This window comes from Vulpes lagopus, chromosome 1, assembly GCF_018345385.1.
Source record: "Vulpes lagopus strain Blue_001 chromosome 1, ASM1834538v1, whole genome shotgun sequence".
Taxonomy (NCBI): Eukaryota; Metazoa; Chordata; class Mammalia; order Carnivora; family Canidae; genus Vulpes; species Vulpes lagopus.
This window is the reverse complement of record NC_054824.1, coordinates 119,053,508-119,072,135: the sequence shown is the minus strand read 5'-3', so window position 1 is coordinate 119,072,135 and position 18,628 is coordinate 119,053,508. Positions and strand designations below refer to the sequence as shown.

The 18,628-nt window shown below is 35.6% G+C and overlaps 1 protein-coding gene across 3 annotated transcripts in view; it reads left to right on the top strand.

Moving 5' to 3' along the window:
- Positions 1-5,789, top strand: part of ROCK1 (Rho associated coiled-coil containing protein kinase 1) — a 143,076-nt gene extending 137,287 nt beyond the window's left edge. For 2 of the 3 annotated variants that reach the window (XM_041750492.1, XM_041750474.1), the window contains exons 30-33: positions 1,321-1,399; positions 1,559-1,820; positions 2,490-2,697; positions 4,239-5,789. In XM_041750492.1, coding sequence (XP_041606426.1) covers positions 1,321-1,399; positions 1,559-1,820; positions 2,490-2,697; positions 4,239-4,245 — 556 coding nt within the window. In that variant the 3' untranslated portion in view covers positions 4,246-5,789. The remainder of the gene's footprint in view (positions 1-1,320; positions 1,400-1,558; positions 1,821-2,489; positions 2,698-4,238) is intronic. The other variant, XM_041750485.1, reaches the window with a different exon arrangement.
- The last annotated feature ends 12,839 nt before the right edge of the window (positions 5,790-18,628 follow it).

Here is an 18,628-nt window from a genome sequence, read left to right as displayed (position 1 = left end):
TAATTTTTATTTTTATTTTTTTTGAGGCATAATTTTTATATAATAAAATGCATTCATCTTAAGTGTTGCATTCACTGACTTTTGACAATTATAAACACCTATGTAATTGTTACCCATTACAAGATTAAAAAATATTTCCATCACCCTAGAAAGCCCACTTATACTCTTTTCAGGAGGGGGGAGAAAAGATCATCAGAATTTTATTATGGAGTCTTGCCTATTCTAGAACTTCATGTAGATGTAATTATTACAGTATACTTTTTTTTCCTGGCATCTTTCACCCAGCCTAGTGTTTTGCTGTGTGTATCAAGTGTCTGTTCTGTTTATTGCTGAGTAATATTCCATTGGATTAATATGTCTCAATTTGTTTATCCCTTCTGTTGATGAACATTTGGGTTGCTTTATAAATAGACTGACATAAGTTTTGGGGCTATTATAAATAGACTGACATGAGTTCTGTGTCAAAAATATGTAGTGCAAGTATTTCCTAATCTGTGGCTTGCCTATTCATTTTCTTTATGGTGTCTTTCAATGGAAGCCAATTTATCAATTTTTAAAAGAATTACAACCTTTTGTAGTCTAAGAAATTTTGCCTACCTTCTTTTAGGAGCTTTATTGTCCTAGGCTTTACATTTAAGTTAAGATTAATTTCCAGATTTACTTTTGTGTTTGGTAAGAGGTTGCAGTTGAGGTTAGTTTTGAATGTGTATGTGTATGTTTTTCCATGTAGATATCTGGTTGTGCCAGTATTGTTCATTTTCATATATCGATCTTGAATCCTCTAATCTTGCTGTTTACTTACTAGTTTTATTGTGTTTTTTGGTGGCTTCCACAGGACTTTCCTACAAATATAATCATGTACTTCTTTCCAGTCTGTATGCCTTTATCACATGTATGGATTCATATGATCACCACCAAATACAGACTATAGTTCCATCATCACAGGGACCTGTCATGCTACTCTTTTTTTTTTTTTTTAAGATTTTATTCATTTATTCATGAGAGACACACACAGAGAGAGAGAGAGAGAGGCAGAGACACAGGGATAGGGAGAAGCAGTCTCCATGCAGAGAGCCTGATGTGGGACTCGATCCTGGGTCTCCAGGATCACACCCTGGGTCTCCAGGATCACACCCTGGGCACTAGACCACTGAGCCACCCAGGCTGCCCGATACTTTGATTTTAATTTGCATTTCCCTAATGACTAATGATGTTGAACATCTTATCATGTTTTTATTTGCAATCTGTATGTCCTTTTTAATGAAATGTCTTTTACTTTAAATAAGTTTTTATAACAGCTTATATATATTTTCATTTTAGTAAATTGTTTCATGTTCGACCTGTAACCCAAGGAGATGTTTACAGAGCTGAAACTGAAGAAATTCCTAAAATATTCCAGGTAAAGACCTTAAATTCCAATTTTAGAAGATCTTTTATTTAAATACTAAGTGCATTTTATGAAGTTAATGCAAGCACACCAATGCTTTTTATACATTTGAAGATTATATGTACAAATTAAGACTTTTTAAAATCTTCCTTTTACCATTCCTGAATATAGATACTATATGCAAATGAAGGTGAATGTAGAAAAGATGTAGAGATGGAACCAGTACAACAAGCTGAAAAGACTAATTTTCAAAACCACAAAGGCCATGAGTTCATTCCTACACTCTACCACTTCCCCGCCAACTGTGAGGCCTGTGCCAAACCTCTCTGGCATGTTTTTAAGCCACCTCCTGCCCTAGAATGTCGAAGATGCCATGTTAAGTGCCACAGAGATCACTTAGATAAGAAAGAGGATTTAATTTCTCCCTGTAAAGGTAAGGCATAAAAATTATTTTTGCAATTTATAAAAAGTTAGAAAACTAAGCCCCATTTAAATAACTTCTTCAAATGTAGCATTTTCTATACCAATTTAAAGAGATTATAAACAGTTATATTTTGGCACTGATGGAGCAACATGTAGCTGTCATTTTTACAGTTACAGATTTAGCTTTGAAATAATGTTTTTAAAGAGAATTACTCCTTTGTAAAAACGTACCTCTAAGAAATTAAATTGGAGAGAAGGACTATAGGTGAGTTCCACTGCATTATTCGTCCTTGAATTTTTACTTCCTTTTTTCTTTTTGTGTGTTTTTCACTGCCTAGACCAATATACTGGATAATAGGCAAAATGTCTTCTAGTTTTAGTAGATGTAGCCTGATAGAATATAGGCAATAGCTATTTTAAGATAAGAAACTTATGTTCTAAAAATACATTAACTTGTTTCACTCCTGCATTTTTTTGTATTTGTTTTAACTTTATTTTTCTTAATAGCTTCTGTTTTCTTTTTAAATTTTCAGCCTTAATTAAGGAGAAAGAGATATTTTCCAAGCTTAATTAAGCATAGTAAATCTTTTAAAATTTTAAGAACTTATAAATTATGCTTCAGGAGGGCCATTTTAAATGATTGTGTATGACTCTGTGTCTTTTTTTTTTTTTAACATAGTAAGTTACGATGTAACATCAGCAAGAGATATGCTGCTGTTGGCATGTTCTCAGGATGAACAAAAAAAATGGGTAACACATTTGGTAAAGAAGATCCCTAAGAATCCACCATCTGGTTTTGTTCGTGCATCGCCTCGAACGCTTTCTACAAGATCTACTGCAAATCAGTCTTTCCGAAAGGTGGTCAAAAATACATCTGGAAAAACTAGGTAAGGATTGCAATTGTTAACCTTTTGACAATGTGAAAGCGATTGGTTAATATCTATTAAAATCTAAAATCTAATTCTTTCCCTATAGAGGACATCATTTGTAACTAAGCAATATGACTTGAAATGACTTCACAAATTAGTTTGATTCCTCTTTGAAGTTAAATAGATTCATATAAAACTTTGCTCATCTTTTCTTTAAATTTAACTATGTTGGCATAGATTTTTTTTTAATCAAAATTATTTGGTGTTATCATTGATAATGATTTTGCAAATAAACTTCCTAGTTAAGTATCTCCCTCTTTTTTTTTAACAGATTTTGATAGAATTTTTTCAAAAATATTTGTATGCTATAATAAGCAATTACAGGACATAATTAAACCCTTTCATGGGGATCCCTGGGTGGCGCAGCGGTTTGGCGCCTGCCTTTGGCCCAGGGCGCGATCCTGGAGACCCGGGATCAAATCCCACATCAGGCTCCTGGTGCATGGAGCCTGCTTCTCCCTCCGCCTGTGTCTCTGCCTCTCTCTCTCTCTGTGACTATCATAAATAAATAAGAAATTAAAAAAAAATTAAAAAAAAATAAAAAAAATAAACCCTTTCGTGAAGCGAGGTTATGATACTCATTCTCATTTTGTACATGAATAAATGAGATAGATCTAGAGGAGTTAAGCCACTTAGACAAGATCCCACAGCAAGCTAGTGGCATGGTTAGGTCTGAAACCTTTTTTTTTTTTTTAAGATTTTATTTATGTATTCATGAGAGACACAGAGAGAGAGAGGCAGAGACATAGGCAGAGGGAGAAGCAGGCTGCATGCAGGGAGCCCAACGTGGGACTCAATCCCGGGACTCCAGGATCACACCCTAGGCCGAAGGCAGATGCTCAACTGCTGAGCTACACGGGCGTCCCTCCTGTTTATTTTTTATTTTTATTTTTTTATCCAATTCTAAAGTCTCAGTTTTTCTCCTATACCAAATACCAACTTTCCTGGAGTGTAATGCCTACACTAAAAGGAATGTTTTAATCTAAAAGTAAGACCTAACCTTGATTTGCCTCTCTGTGTTAATGTCACTCGAGTCCCCCAAGCAGACTTAAAACCATTTTTAATTCATCCCATTTCTTTACTCTGTATTATCAATAACCAATTCTAATTCTTTGAAATGACTAATAAGCATTACACTTTCTGTATTCTTCAGCTGTCATACTACTCCAGTATATTACCACTTCACTCCTTATTTCTGTAAAATACTGGATCACTTCTCTCCTGTATAAGATAAAACTATATCCAGAATTATTTAAAATTGAATGATAGCTTTGTAAAAAACAACAGCAAAAAAAAATGAACACCATGTGTTTGAAATAGAGTAGAAGCAAGAAGAAAATAATGCTAAATATATTTTTCCTTTTCCTGTTTTCCAAATTGTGTGTATTTGTTAATCGCATACAAAGATAATGTATATTTACCCTGCAATTTTGTTTCTTGTATTTTTAAACTGAGTTATTTCTTAAGTTAATTTTTTTTTTCTGCTCTTCTCTCCCCAGCAGTTAACAGTGTGATTTAACGCCTTGTGGTAATGCCTTTTGGAATCGTGTGGAATGCTACCTGATAAACCAGGCTTCTTTAACAATGCAGAGCAGACAGGCTGTTCCTTTGACACAAATATCACAGGCTTCAGGGTTAAGATTGCTGTTATTCTGTCCTTGCTTTGGCACAAAAACACACTGAGGGTTTTTTTGTTTTTTTGTTTTAAATTGCGGGTTTGCCTACAGGTAGATTAGATTAATTATTACTATGTAATGCAAGTACAATTTGGGGAAAGCTTAGGTAGATATATTTTTTTAAAAAGGTGCTGCCTTTTTGAATTCTAAGAAAATGCCTGTCAATCATGATAGAACACAGTTTTCCTCATATGAGTGAGAGGAAGGGACTTTCACTTTCAAGTGGAATGGCCATCACTATGAAGATCAGCTCATGGAAGGAGTAAAGAAAATATCTCAAAATGAGACAACTGAAATTCTTTTAAATGACTTCAGTCTTCGTGCTCTTGCAAGACTATACAAAACTATTTTAAGAAAGCAGTGACATCACTTGACTTCAGTGCCCTCACTGTAGAATTTAAAAGCCTCACTTTTGATTGCCCGTGGCGGACTTATGAGAATAAATATTTTACATTATGCTTTACAAAATACTGTATGTGTTTCAGCACGTTTATAGATTGGGGAATGGGAGAAGGCAAAAAAAAAATTACATTTAATCTATGCATTTTTGCCAAGCCATATTGAATTATTTTACTACTAGAGACGTTAGGAACTAACTGTACAAAAGAACCAAGTTTTAAAAGCATTTTGTGGGGTACATCATTTCTGTAATTGTATAATGTATTTCTTTGTGGTTTTAAGTGATAAAGACATTAAGTTAACAAACATATAAGAAATGTATGCACTGTTTGAAATGTAAATTATTCTTAGAACACTTTCAATGGGAGTTGCATTGCCCTTTTAGTGCCTTAATTTGAAAGAATTATTTTACTGCCATGACTAAATACAGAAATTTCAAAAGAACATATTTTCAAAAAATTATATGTCAGTGGGTTTTTCATTGATAATTGGTTTAATTTATAATATGTAGAGGTTTGCTGGACTTTCATAAGTTGAGCACAATCTTTGCATTAAACTACCTGCTACAATAATGAATGACTTTATAAAATTCTGCGAAATATGTAGGTTACATCAATATAAAAGAAAATTATGGCAATACGTCTGTGATGTTTTCCAGTTAACATAGGAATTACCAGATAAATATTGTTAAACTCTTGTCCAATAACAAGAGTTGATTCATATGGGCAGTATGATTTATTGTTTATTTTTTTAACCAAATACCTCCTCAGTAATTTATAATGGCTTTGCAGTAATGTGTATCAAATAAGAAGCACTGGAAAACTGATTTGTCTCTAGGATGATATGCATGTTTCAAGTGGTATTGAAAGCCGCACTGATGGATATGTAATAATAAACATATCTGTTATTAATATGCTAATGACTCTGTGCTCATTTAATGAGAAATAAAAGTAATTTATGGATGGATACCTTTAATAATGACTGGTGTTTTCTCATTGCTGAAATGAATAGAAACCATGTTATAAATTAGTCCCTGACTGTATACAAATGTTTGTTAAATTCCAGGACTAAAGTGAATTTTTTTTTTTTTTCTAAAGTGAATTTTTAAAAGAAAATTTGGTTTGGGCTCTAAAACTAAGGGCTACAGTTGAAAAAAAAGCTGACTAATGTCTGTTGGGAAACAACCCTCTGTGGATCTCTTGCATTTCTCCATCTCATACAAGCAGTGGCTCTGACAGCCTTAGCTCTAGACTATCTTTACTAAAGAGATTTGTATAGTGAACAGTCTTGGACAGTGTCATGTCTCCCTCACAAGAAAGGCAGGTTGTTTACTGTCCAGTATAATAAAAGATAATGTCTCCCTCTAGAGCAAAATTTGGCAGATTTGCCTGTGCTCCTTATAAAAGATTCAGATACCCTAACTTCAGCTTCCTCAGCTGTAGTGCAAATCCACTGCATGTTCAGCACTCCCCTGGGCCACTCTGCATCTACATCTCTTTGGAGGGCAAGAAGAACTGACAGCACTGTGACACTCATGCTGCTTGCTATATTGTTAGTATCAAACTCTGTACTGTAACATGGCTCTGTAAGGTTAAGTAAAGTGCAGAGAACAGAATTAATTCTAATTAGTTTAAGAAGGAGAGGACTTTAAAAAAAAAAAAAAAAACACCCAAGTGTGAAACTATTGAGAATTGACAGAGATTTGAGGAATAACTCTAAATGCCACATTGTAGAACCAGGACAGCCAAGAATGCTGCTTCTAAGTATAGAAAACCACTCAATCCCAAAGTATACCAACATGGCAAGGACCAGCAAAGTGCCATGATCAGGATGGCACCCTACTGCTGGTTCTCTACAGTTTTTTGCTATGCCTCCTACAATGTTAGATTGTAGTTAGATGCTTTCTACCATTCCTCTTGCCACTTAGGAGCCTTGTGTCTGGATACTGGAATCTCTGTCAACACTGCCCAGGAAAAATTTGCATCATCTCACGCCTTCTATGTGTACATCTGCTTGTCCCAAACTAAATCACATCCAGAACTCTAGCTGCAAGGAAACCTGGGAAATGTACTTTAATTTTTCTGTCCACTTTACTACAGGAAGAGACACTGAGAAGTTCAAAATCAAGTGTGCCCATTGGCCACAGCTCAAGCTTGAGCTGAGACCCAGAACTCCAGGCTAGAAAGAAAACAGCCACTGTCTTATTTATAGGCTGAAAACTGTGGGTCACTTGTCATTATATGAACTTTCAACTTAAAATAACCTGTCTACACGCCATTTAAACATTTTTTAAAAGGGATGCATGGGTGGGTCAGTAGTTGAGCGTCTGCCTTCAGCTCAGGCCATGATCCCCGGGTTCCTGGGATCAAGTTCTGCATCAGACTCTCCATGAGGAGCCTGTTTCTCCCTCTGCCTGTTTCTGCCTCTGTGTGTCTCTCATGAATAAATAAATAAAATCTTTAAAAAATAATCCAAACATGGCAATCAAACTTTGCTTGATAAAATATGTTCTCATAAGTTTTCATATCATTAGAAATTCTGTAATAACCAAATTTAGTAATCACATATCAATGTGATGGTTCTTACTGGGTTGCTGATATGAGCTTCCAATTGTTAATTTTCAATTCGTGACGCTTCCACAATGCTTCCTGTTGAGAATGAAACACAACTACTAGCAGCTATTTGGTTAAAGATAATGTCTTTTTAAAAATTAATTGACTGGTATATACTGTCTACTACACTTTCTTTAAAACTGTGATATCACTTAGTGAACAAAAGTTCTTAGTTAAGTCGAGTTTATTGATCTTGTCCTTTATAGTTAGTGCTTTTTGTGTTCCGTTAAGAAACCTCTGCCTATTCCCCAGGGTTATAGAAGGTGATTATCCTGTATCAGCTTCTTGAAGCCTGTTGTTTTAACTTTCGCATTAAATTCTGTCATCCAACTGGAATTGTGTGTGTTAAGTTCAAATCAAGGGCTTTGTTTTTTGCTTTTTCCTCCAAATGGATATCCAGTCGATGCCAAAAGTTTTAAGTATATGTCACAATAAATAAAGACCCTGCCAGGATTTTAATCAGGACTGCATTCAGTTTGGGGAGAATTAACGTCTTTAAAATTTTATCTTCCAATCTGTAAACATGTTAAGTTACTGCACAGAAATAAAGGGCACATATTTGCAAATGTCATAATTTCATATGTAGAAGTCTAAAAATGATTTAAGTGAATGTTCAAAGACCACTAGATACAAGATAAATACACAAAAATAAGTTTTCTATATACTAGCAACAATTAGTGAAAAAAATTTTAATGATATTTACAATAAAAATCCACTTGAAAGATGTATAAAGACATTTAACAGGTATGTATAAACCAGAGAAATTAAAGACTTAAATAAGTATAATTATCAACATCAAATATTTTCACATAAGATTACTAAAATAAATGGTCATATTCTGATAACCTATCTAATGAGATTTTTCTTTTTAATCCACTAGAAATCTTAATCACAATTGTTTTTTATGTTTACCGCACGAATCAATTTCTGGTTGAATAATATGTGTGTATAAAGCTGCACTGAATGTTTTAGGTATATTTTCTCCCAAATCTTTTAGTGTTAATTATATTGCAATAAAGAAACACGAAAATGTATATGGTTAACAGTTGATATCTGTGCTTCCTAAACTCCATCCCTACCCCCCATTCCTAGTGATTATCTTCAGAATATATATAACTTGGAATTTTGTGAGGTATAGAAAGACTAACAATAATTCTACTTAACATACAGAAAGCCTGAAGCACAAAAAATTAAATATCTCCTCTGAATATATGTTAATGAATTGTTGGATAAACTTAACCAAGGAAGTTAAAGACCTATACTCTGAAACTATAAAGAATTGAAAGAAATTGATGGCACAAAACAAATGGAAGGATATGCTATGCTTATGGATTGGGAGGATTAATATTTTTAAAATTTCTATACTTTCTAAAGCTATCTACAGATTTAAAGCAATCCCTATCAAAATGCCAACAATTTTTTACAGAACTAGAACAAATAATACTAAAATTTGCATAGAACCACAGAGGCCCCCAAATAGCCAAAGAAATATTGAGGAGGAACAGAGCTGAAGTTCCAGATTTCAAGATAATACAAAGTTAGTAATCAAAACAATATGGCACTGGCTCAAAAATCAGCACATAGATTAATGAAACAGGATAGAGAACCCTGAAATGAAGCCATGCTTATATGGTCAATGGAGAAAGAACAGTCTCTTCAACAAAGAGTGAAACTGGACCACTTAGTTATACCATACCCACACACACAAAATAAACTCAAATGGATTCAAGACTTAAACGTGAGACCTTAAACCATAAAAAATCTTAGAAGAAAAGTTAGGCAGTATTTCTTTTTTTTTTTTTTTACATTGGCCTTAGCAGTATATTTATGAATATTTCTCTTCAGGCAAAGGAAACAAAGCAAAAATTAATTGAGATTACACCAAAAGAAAAAGCTTTTGCACAGCAAAGGAAACCATTAACAAATGAAAAGGCAACCTACTGAATGAGAGTAGATATTTTCAAATAATATATCCAATAAGGGGTTAATATCCAAAAAAATATAAAGAACTTACACAACACCACCAAAAAAAAGTCAAAAAATGGACAGAGGACCTGAATAGACATTTATGCAGAGGGCCAACAGATACATATCAAGGAAATGCAAATCAAAACCACAATGAGACATCTTACACCTGTCAAAATGGCTAGAATTAAAAGGACAAAAAAAGTATTGGTGAGAATGTAGAGAAAAAGGAACTCTTATACACTGTTGGTGGGAATCTAAATGGATTCAGCTACTGTGGAAAACAGTACAGGAGTTTCTCAAAAAAATTAAAAATGGAATTGTCATATGATCCAGTAACATCACTACTGGGTATTTACCCAAAAGGAAGGGAAAAAATCCAAAAAGATAAATTTCACCCTGTTTATTGCAGCATTATTTACAATAATCAAGATATGGAAGAAACCCAAGTGTCCATCCATAGATGAATGGATAAAGAAGATTGTGTGTCATTCAGTGGAATCCCTATCAAAATACCATGGACTTTCTTCAGAGAGTTGGAACAAATAATCATAAGATTTGTGTGGAATCAGAAAAGACCTCGAATAGCCAGGGAAATATTGAAAAAGAAAACCAGAGCCAGGGGCATCACAATGCCAGATTTCAAGTTTTACTACAAAGCTGTGATCAAGGCAGTGCGGTACTGGCACAAAAACAGACACATAGATCAATGGAACAGAATAGAGAATCCAGAAATGGGACCTATGGTCAACTAATATTCGACAAAGCAGGAAAGACTATCCACTGGAAAAAGGACAGTCTCTTCAATAAATGGTGCTGGGAAAATTGGACAGCCACGTGCAGAAGAAGGAAATTAGACCATTGTCTTACACCAGACACAAAGATAAACTCAAAATGGATGAAAGATCTAAATGTGAGACAAGAATCCATTAAAATCCTAGATGAATACACAGGCAACACCCTTTTTGAACTTGGCCACAGCAACTTCTTGCAAGATACATCTATGAAGGCAAGGGAAACAGAAGCAAAAATGAACTATTGGGACTTCATCAAGATAAAAAGCTTCTGCACAGCAAAGGATACAGTCAACAAAACTCAAAGACAACCTACAGAATGGGAGAAGATATTTGCAAGTGACATATCAGATAAAGGATCTATAGATCCAAGATCTATAAAGAACTTATTAAACTCAACAGCAAAGAAACACAATCCAATCATAAAATGGGCAAAAGACATGAACAGAAATTTCACCAAAGAAGACATACACATGGCCAACAAGCACATGAGAAAATGTTCTGCATCCCTTGTCATCAGAGAAATACAAATCAAAACCACAATGAGGTACCACCTCACACCAGTGAGAATGCGGAAAATTAACAAGACAAGAAACAACAAATGTTGGAAAGGATGAGGAGAAAGGGGAACCCTCTTGCACTGTTGGTGGGAATGTGAACTGGTACAGCCACTCCGGGAAACTGTGTGAAATTTCCTCAAAGAGTTAAAAATAGAGCTACTCTAGGGCAGCCCCCCCGTGGCTCAGCGGTTTAGCACTGCCTTCAACCCAAAGCATGATCCTGGGGACCGGGGATTGAGTCCCACATCGGGCTCCATGCGCGGAGCCTGCTTCTCCCTCTGCCTGTGTCTCTGCCTCTCTCTTTGTGTGTGTTTCTTATGAATAAATAAAATCTTTAAAAAAAAATAGAACTACTCTACAAACCAGCAATTGCACTACTGGGTATTTACCCCAAATAAACAGATGCAGTGAAAAGCCGAGACACCTGCACCCCAATGTTTACAGCAGCAATGTCCAACTGTGGAAGGAGCCTCAGTGTCCATCGAGTGATGAATGGATAAAGAAGGTGTGGGGATCCCTAGGTGGCGCAGCGGTTTGGCGCCTGCCTTTCGCCCAGGGCGCGATCCTGGAGACCTGGGATCGAATCCCACATCGGGCTCCCGGTGCATGGAGCCTGCTTCTCCCTCTGCCTGTGTCTCTGCCTCTCTCTCTCTGTGACTATCATAAATAAATAAAAATTTAAAAAAATCACTAAAAAAAAAAAAAACAACAACAACAAAGAAGGTGTGGTCTGGGTATACAATGGAATATTACTCAGCCATTAGAAACGACAAATACCCACCATCTGCTTCAAAGTGGATGGAACTGAAGGGTATTATGCTGAGTGAAATAAGTCAATCGGAGAAGGACATATAGTCTCATTCATTCGGGGAATATAAAAAATAGTGAAAGGGATTATAGGAGAAAGGAGAATAATGAGTGGGAAATATCAGAGGGAGACAGAAATGAGAGACTCCTAACTCTGGGAAACGAACAAGGGGTGGTGGAAAGGAAGGTGGGCGGGAGTTGTGGTGACTGGGTGACGGGCACTGAGGGGGGCACTTGACGGGATGAGCACTGGGTGTTATACTATATGTTGGTAAATGGAACTCCAATAAAAAGATATACAAAAAAAAAAAAAACACTTGACGGGATGAGCACTGGGTGTTTTTCTGTATGTTGGTAAATTGAACACCAATAAAAATTAAAAAAAAAAAAAGATTGTGTATGTGTGATGAAATATTACTTAGCCATAAAAAGGAATAAAATCTTGCCATTTGGAACAACATAGATGGACCTGAAAGGTATCATGTTAAGTGAAATAAGTTAAAGACAAATACCGTATGGTTTCACTTAATATGTGGAATCTAAAAAATAACAAAAAAGTAGACTCTAAATAGAACAAACTGGTGGTTGCTGGAGGGTAAGTGGATGAAGGAATGGGTGAACTAAATAAAGGGAATTAAGAGGTACAAACTTCCTGTTGTAAAAATAAATCACCGAGATGAAAAGTACAGTGTAGCCAATGTAGTCAATAATAATGTAATAATGTTATGTGATGACAGGTGATGACCACACGTATGATGGACACTAAGTAATGTATAGAATTGTTGAATATACTATATGCTTACACCTGAAACTAATATAACCTCGAATGTTAATTGTACTTCATTAGAAATGTTATGAATTGTCATGTGAGAACTGAAACATGACATTATTTCCTGAGCCATCTTCTTTCCCAAAAGTATTTTGAGATGTTGGAGACACAAGGAGAGAAAATGACAATGTTTAGAAATAGATGGTATAATTCAAAGCTCTTGAATAGAGCTCTTGTTTAATTCTATAAATATAGTCTCTGCAAGTTTACCAAAGTTACTGTACAGGGAAATTTGGCCATTAAATTAAATACAGTGGTTCATTTGTCTGCATCACTGTCACTATGGAATCGTTTACTTAATTATTTAAGAAAATCTACAACTTAATTAATAGCAAAAATGTAATATTGGTGCATCTGGGTAAAAGGGAATATTTTTGGATCCTCCTTTTGTGGCTGAATGATGGTTCTTAGATATGCTCCTCATTGTTCCTTGTCAAGGTGTCATTAATTCTGTGTGATATAAATCCTACTATATGTCCAACACATTTGCTAACCCCACTCAGACCCAATTTTCATTCAAAATAAGTCAGTTAATCACAACAGAGATGATGAATTTAAAATATGAGGCCAAATGTATAACACACCAGAGGAAAAGAAAAAAATAATTCCTCTGTTGTACTCATTACTGCCAGAGATACCGCAAGATCTTGAAACTATCAGTGTTTCAAATTCAAAACATGACTTTGAGCTGTATAAAAAGTAACTTATTCTCACTACAACTCTGTGAAGTAGGTATCACCATCCCTAATTTATAAAGAAACAATGTAAAATGTTTGATACTCTGTTCAGGAGCTCACAGCTACCCGTCTCAGTTTTCCATCTGGGTTATGAACGTTAACTCAGCCTTGAAAGAAATCAGTAATGAATTAAATCCCGATTCTTCCCTTACTAGGTTTTAGTATATTTCACATATTGTAACATTTTTTTAGGGAGGAAAAGCTATTGGATTTCACTCTTATGGCATGGAAAACATGTTAATTGATTTCCTAAGTTTTACAATATGAAATCACATATGTATAGTAGGCCAAGATACAAATATAAAGGAATACTTTGTCAAATGTAAAATACTGCAAATAAAATAATAGATTTTTTTTCTTTTTTACTGGACTGAATGTCTCTAGTTGATGGAATATACTTTGTGAAAATAGTAAATGAATTATGAGCTTTAAGAGCCCCAGGTATTATTTCTCCTTGATGATATGTCATTTGAGAGGAACTTTATTTGCTAAAACTCCTGTAGACATTGTTCAATTAGATGCATTTATATTGTACATTTTTATTATTTCAAAATACTAAGAAACATGTTTGCTTTTTGCATCATATATTCTATCAACTACAGACTTCTTTTTTAAAAGATTTTTAATTAATTAATTTATTTATTTATTTATTTATTTATTTATTTGAGAGAAAGCACAAGCCAGGCGAAGGGCAAAGGGAGAGAGAAAAGCAAACTCCTTGCTGAGCAGGGAGCCTGATCTCAGGACTCTGAGATCATGACCTGAACTGAAGGCAGACACTAACCTCCTGAGCCACCCAGATTCCCCTACAGCTAACTTCTATACTGCTATTTCTTTGATAAGAATTTCTATGTCTGCATACTAATTTTTTTAAAGATTTTATTCATTTATTCATAGAGACAGAAAGAGAGAGAGAGAGAGAGAGGCAGAGACACAGGCAGAGGGAGAAGCAGGCACCATAGAGAGAGCCCGAGTGGGACTCGATCGCGGGTCTCCACGATCACGCCCTGGGCTGCAGGCAGCGCTAAACCGCTGCACCACCGGGGCTGCCCTGCATACCAAATTTTTTAAAGATTGTATTTATTTACTCATGAGAGACACAGAGAGAGGCAGAGACACAGGCAGAGAGAGAAGCAGGCTATTTGCAAGAAGCCCAATGTGGGACTCCATCCCCAGACCCTGGATCAGGACTTAAGCTGAGGGCAGATGGTCAACAGCTGAGCCACCTAGGTATTTCTACCAAATTTTATTCTAATTACCCATATAATTATACTTCATTAAACACTACTATCTAAAGGCCCATTTATTTGACTCATTTATTCATAATATTGATATTTTTAAATCTACAAAAAATACAAAATGTATTTTTATGTATACCATCCAGAATCAGCAAATGTTTTATTTACTTCAAATTGCTCTCAAAAGAAAACATTTAGCCAGAGATCTTTTTTGATCCTTCTCCCGCTTCCAATTTTCTTCCATTACCCCACAAAAGCAGTAACTGCTATTAATTGGATGTGTATTCTTTTCATTCATATCCCAGTCCTTTACTGAATATGTATATATCCACATATATGTATAAAATTGTTGTATATGTGGCTTTTACATTTATATAAATGGCTTTATATTTTTATATTAGAACTTTCTATAATAACACTTGTCTCCCAAATTTTTTTTTTATTTTTTTTATTTATTTATTTTTTTTATTTATGATAGTCACAGAGAGAGAGAGAGAGAGAGGCAGAGACACAGGTGGAGGGAGAAGCAGGCCCCATGCACCGGGAGCCCGATGTGGGATTCGATCCCGAGTCTCCAGGATCGCGCCCTGGGCCAAAGGCAGGCGCCAAACCGCTGCGCCACCCAGGGATCCCCTTGTCTCCCAAATTTAAACATTTTATTTATGTATATCAATGTTGAAGCCCCTTGTAGTTTTAAGTCAGCTTCACTATTTATTTTCTTTTATTCTTTTATTTTTTTGTTTTCTAAGCAGAAAATATATTTCTGCAAAAATAACATTGTTAAACTATATGTTAAAATCTCTTCTTAGTAGCATAAATATCCATCTAGGCTTTTGAGAAATTGCATTTGATATAATTGAAAAATTGGAACATTTTCATAATCATATACTTAAAATTATACTTCTCATTGGTTCACATGTTTTATTAGTTTGTTAAATTATCCACACTTGCATTACAAATGCTCAAAAAGTTAAAGCCATATGCTATCATATCAATAACTATCATCTTAAACATATCATTTTTACAAATTATTTACATAATAATTCCTATTTAACAATAAATGTGGTAAGTCGGCTTAAAAAGGCACAATTAACAAGGAACCATGAGACTCCAAAACAAGACTAGGATTCCTACTATTGAACCTTATTCTGAGGATCCTAACAAATACAACAGATAAGAAAAAGAAATAAGTATTATAAATACTGAAAGGTAAAAGTAAACCTGTATTTGCTAATCTTATGATTGTTTACCAAAAATGTCCAAAACAATCAACTGGAAAATCATAAAAACAAAAGAACTTGGTAATATTCAGCCTTCATAACTGTTTCATTAGACTCATACAATGTTTTTAAACTTTGTTTAGTTGCTAATTTTTAAATTGGAATATTTTCATTAAAACCTGATTTCCAGTAATTCTTTGTCAGGAGTAAGTTTGGTAACACTGGATATAAATCATACACAGAAGCAATTGCCTGACCCATTTTTGATAGGGCATATACTTTCCAGTTCATCCTGCCCTTGCCTGGAGTAGTTGTGTTATCTGTGTAGTGTTTAAAACCATCTGAATTTTCAATGTTGCCAAAAATGTAACATTTAGCAGACTTGATACATGAAAATGTAAAAGGTCTATATGGTCAAAGACTCCCAAGACAAAATTAAACTATAAATGACACTGGAGAAAATATTTGAAAAAAGAAGATTAAAATTCTAAAAATCCTGCCAATCAACAGTTTAAAAAACAAAAGAAAGGAAAAAAAAAAAGATGGGGGGTGGGGGAGGAAGAAAGATTCTATAGAAAAATAAGCTAAAGGTGATTAATAGAAAATTCACTTAAATAAGGGGATCCCTGGGTGGCTCAGTGGTTTAGTGCCATCTTCAGCCCAGGGTGTGATCCTGGAGACCATGGATCGAGTCCCACGTCGGGCTCCCTGCATGGAGCCTGCTTCTCCCTCTGCCTGTGTCTCTGCCTCTCTCTCTCTCTCTGTGTGTCTCCCATGAATAAATAAATAAAATCTTAAACAAAAAGAAAAGAAAATCCACTTAAATATACAATTGGCTAGTAAACTATAAATTAAAACAAACATAACCATTTATGCCCATTAAGTTTATGCTTTTTAATCGTAATATCCAGCACTTTCGAGAAGTGGGAAAATAATTGTTTTTGGGTAAAATTTATTTTGGTAGTATTAATATTTTAAATATATATATATGTCATATATATATGACATCATCATATGGTGGAATTCCATCGTCAAGATGGTGGAATAGGAGAACCCAGCCTTCATAATCTGACAAACACCAATTTAACCAATATTCATTGACAAAAGTACCCTTATGAGACCTCTGGAGTCTAGTTGAGAATTTCCAGCATCCCAATGGAGCACAGCATCCAAGAGCAGCTGCTGCACTGTGGTAAGAACACTTTCAATTTAACCTTTGTCACGCCTCCCCCAAGCTGGGATGGTTCAGCACTGAGAGAGATGAGCACTGAAGCACTTTTGGTGCTTTTGGCGCCTGATTTCTCTCACAGGGGAAACAGAAGGATGTGAGCATCCAGCTTCCCCAGTCTTTTGCAGCACTGCTCAAGAGGCTTGCTTCTGTTTCACTTCACTAAGAATGCTGAAGAAATAGATATAGTGGAATAATCTGGGGGCAGCTGAGAACAAAGAAAAGGAATGAGGCTCTAAGTCTTGGGTCAATGACCCACAGGGGACCAGATGAGCCCACAGACCTCAGTGGCTGGTGCCCAGTGCCCCTGCAGATGGCGGCCCCACGTGCTCTAACTAACTGATGCCTAGTGGATCTCAGCCATTTAGGACCTCAGTAGTTGGCTTGACTCTGTGAGATTGGGAGAAGGTGCACAACCCTAAGATTGCTCCTTTGGGAAGGAAGAGCAGTGGAGCTTGTGCCCATCATCACAGCATCTCAGTGTACTGCTCTTAGGAAAAGGAGTGGTTAACTTTCAACACTTGGCACAACACTGTAGGGTAGAGAGAAAGCACATAATCTGAAGACTTCCATGCTAGAAAAGAGTGAGAGGAGTGGAGCAGGTGTATACATAAAAATTCTGAGAAACCCCGAATCTCTAGTTTCTTCTGAAAGCTAGTCAATAAAGCCTGGAAGAGATGACTCCTTCTTCAAATGCACAGACATTAATGTAAGGCTATAAGGAACATGAAGATTAGGGAAACAACACAACTAAAGGCAGAAAATAAATTATGAGAAACTAACCCCAAAGAAATGGAGGTCTATGAATTGCTGACAAAGAATTAAAAATAATAATCTTAAAGAAATTCAATGAACTGCAAAAGAACACAGACAACTGAATGAAACCAGGAAAGCAATACACAAAATGAGTAACTCAACAAAGAGAAGCCATAAAATAAAAACCAAACTGAAATTCTAGAGCTGACAAATACAATAAATGAAATGAAAAATGTAACAGAGAGAGGCACCTAGGTGGCTCAGATGGTTAAGTGTCTGCCTTCAGTTTCAGTCATGACTTTGGGGTCTTGGGATTGAGTCCCACATCGGGCTCCCTGGTCAGTAGGGAGACTGCTTCTCATTCTCCCTCTGCCTCTCCCCTCCACTTGTGTGTGTGCTCTCTCTCTCTCTCAAATGAATAAAAAAAACCTTTAAAAAAATGTAACAGAGAGCTCTAAAAGCAGACTCAAGTGGAAGGATCAGTAATCTCAAAGACAGATCATTTTATTTATTCATTTATTTTTATTTATTTTTTTAAGACATCATTTTAAAGTATCCAGCCATAGGGGCAAAAAGAAAAAAAAAAAAAAAAAAGAATGAATAAAATGAAAAAAGGCTCGAAGACTTAAGACCTACCATCAAGAAAAACAATACATGCATATGGGAATCCCAGAAGAATCAGAGAAAGAGATAGGAATAGGAAGCTTATTTAAAGAAATAATGTTGGGGACACTTGGGTGGCTCAGTGGTTGGGCATTAGCCTTCAGATGGTCATGACCTGGGGTCCTGGGATGGAGTCCCATATCAGGCTCCCTGTAGGGATCCTGCTTCTCCCTCTGCCTATGTCTCTGCCTCTGTCTCTGTGTCTCTCATGAATAAATAAATAAAATATATTTCTTTCCGTTTAAGTAATAAAAATTTATTGAGAATTCCTGGGATGGTGGTTATTGCCTCCCGACCTGGAGGGAGGAACCAACACTGTAGGAAATCACTCAGAAATCACAGTGTCCCCAACACCTCTGGCCAACACAGGGAGGAGCAAAATCATTCCCCGGGGGGGGGACGGGT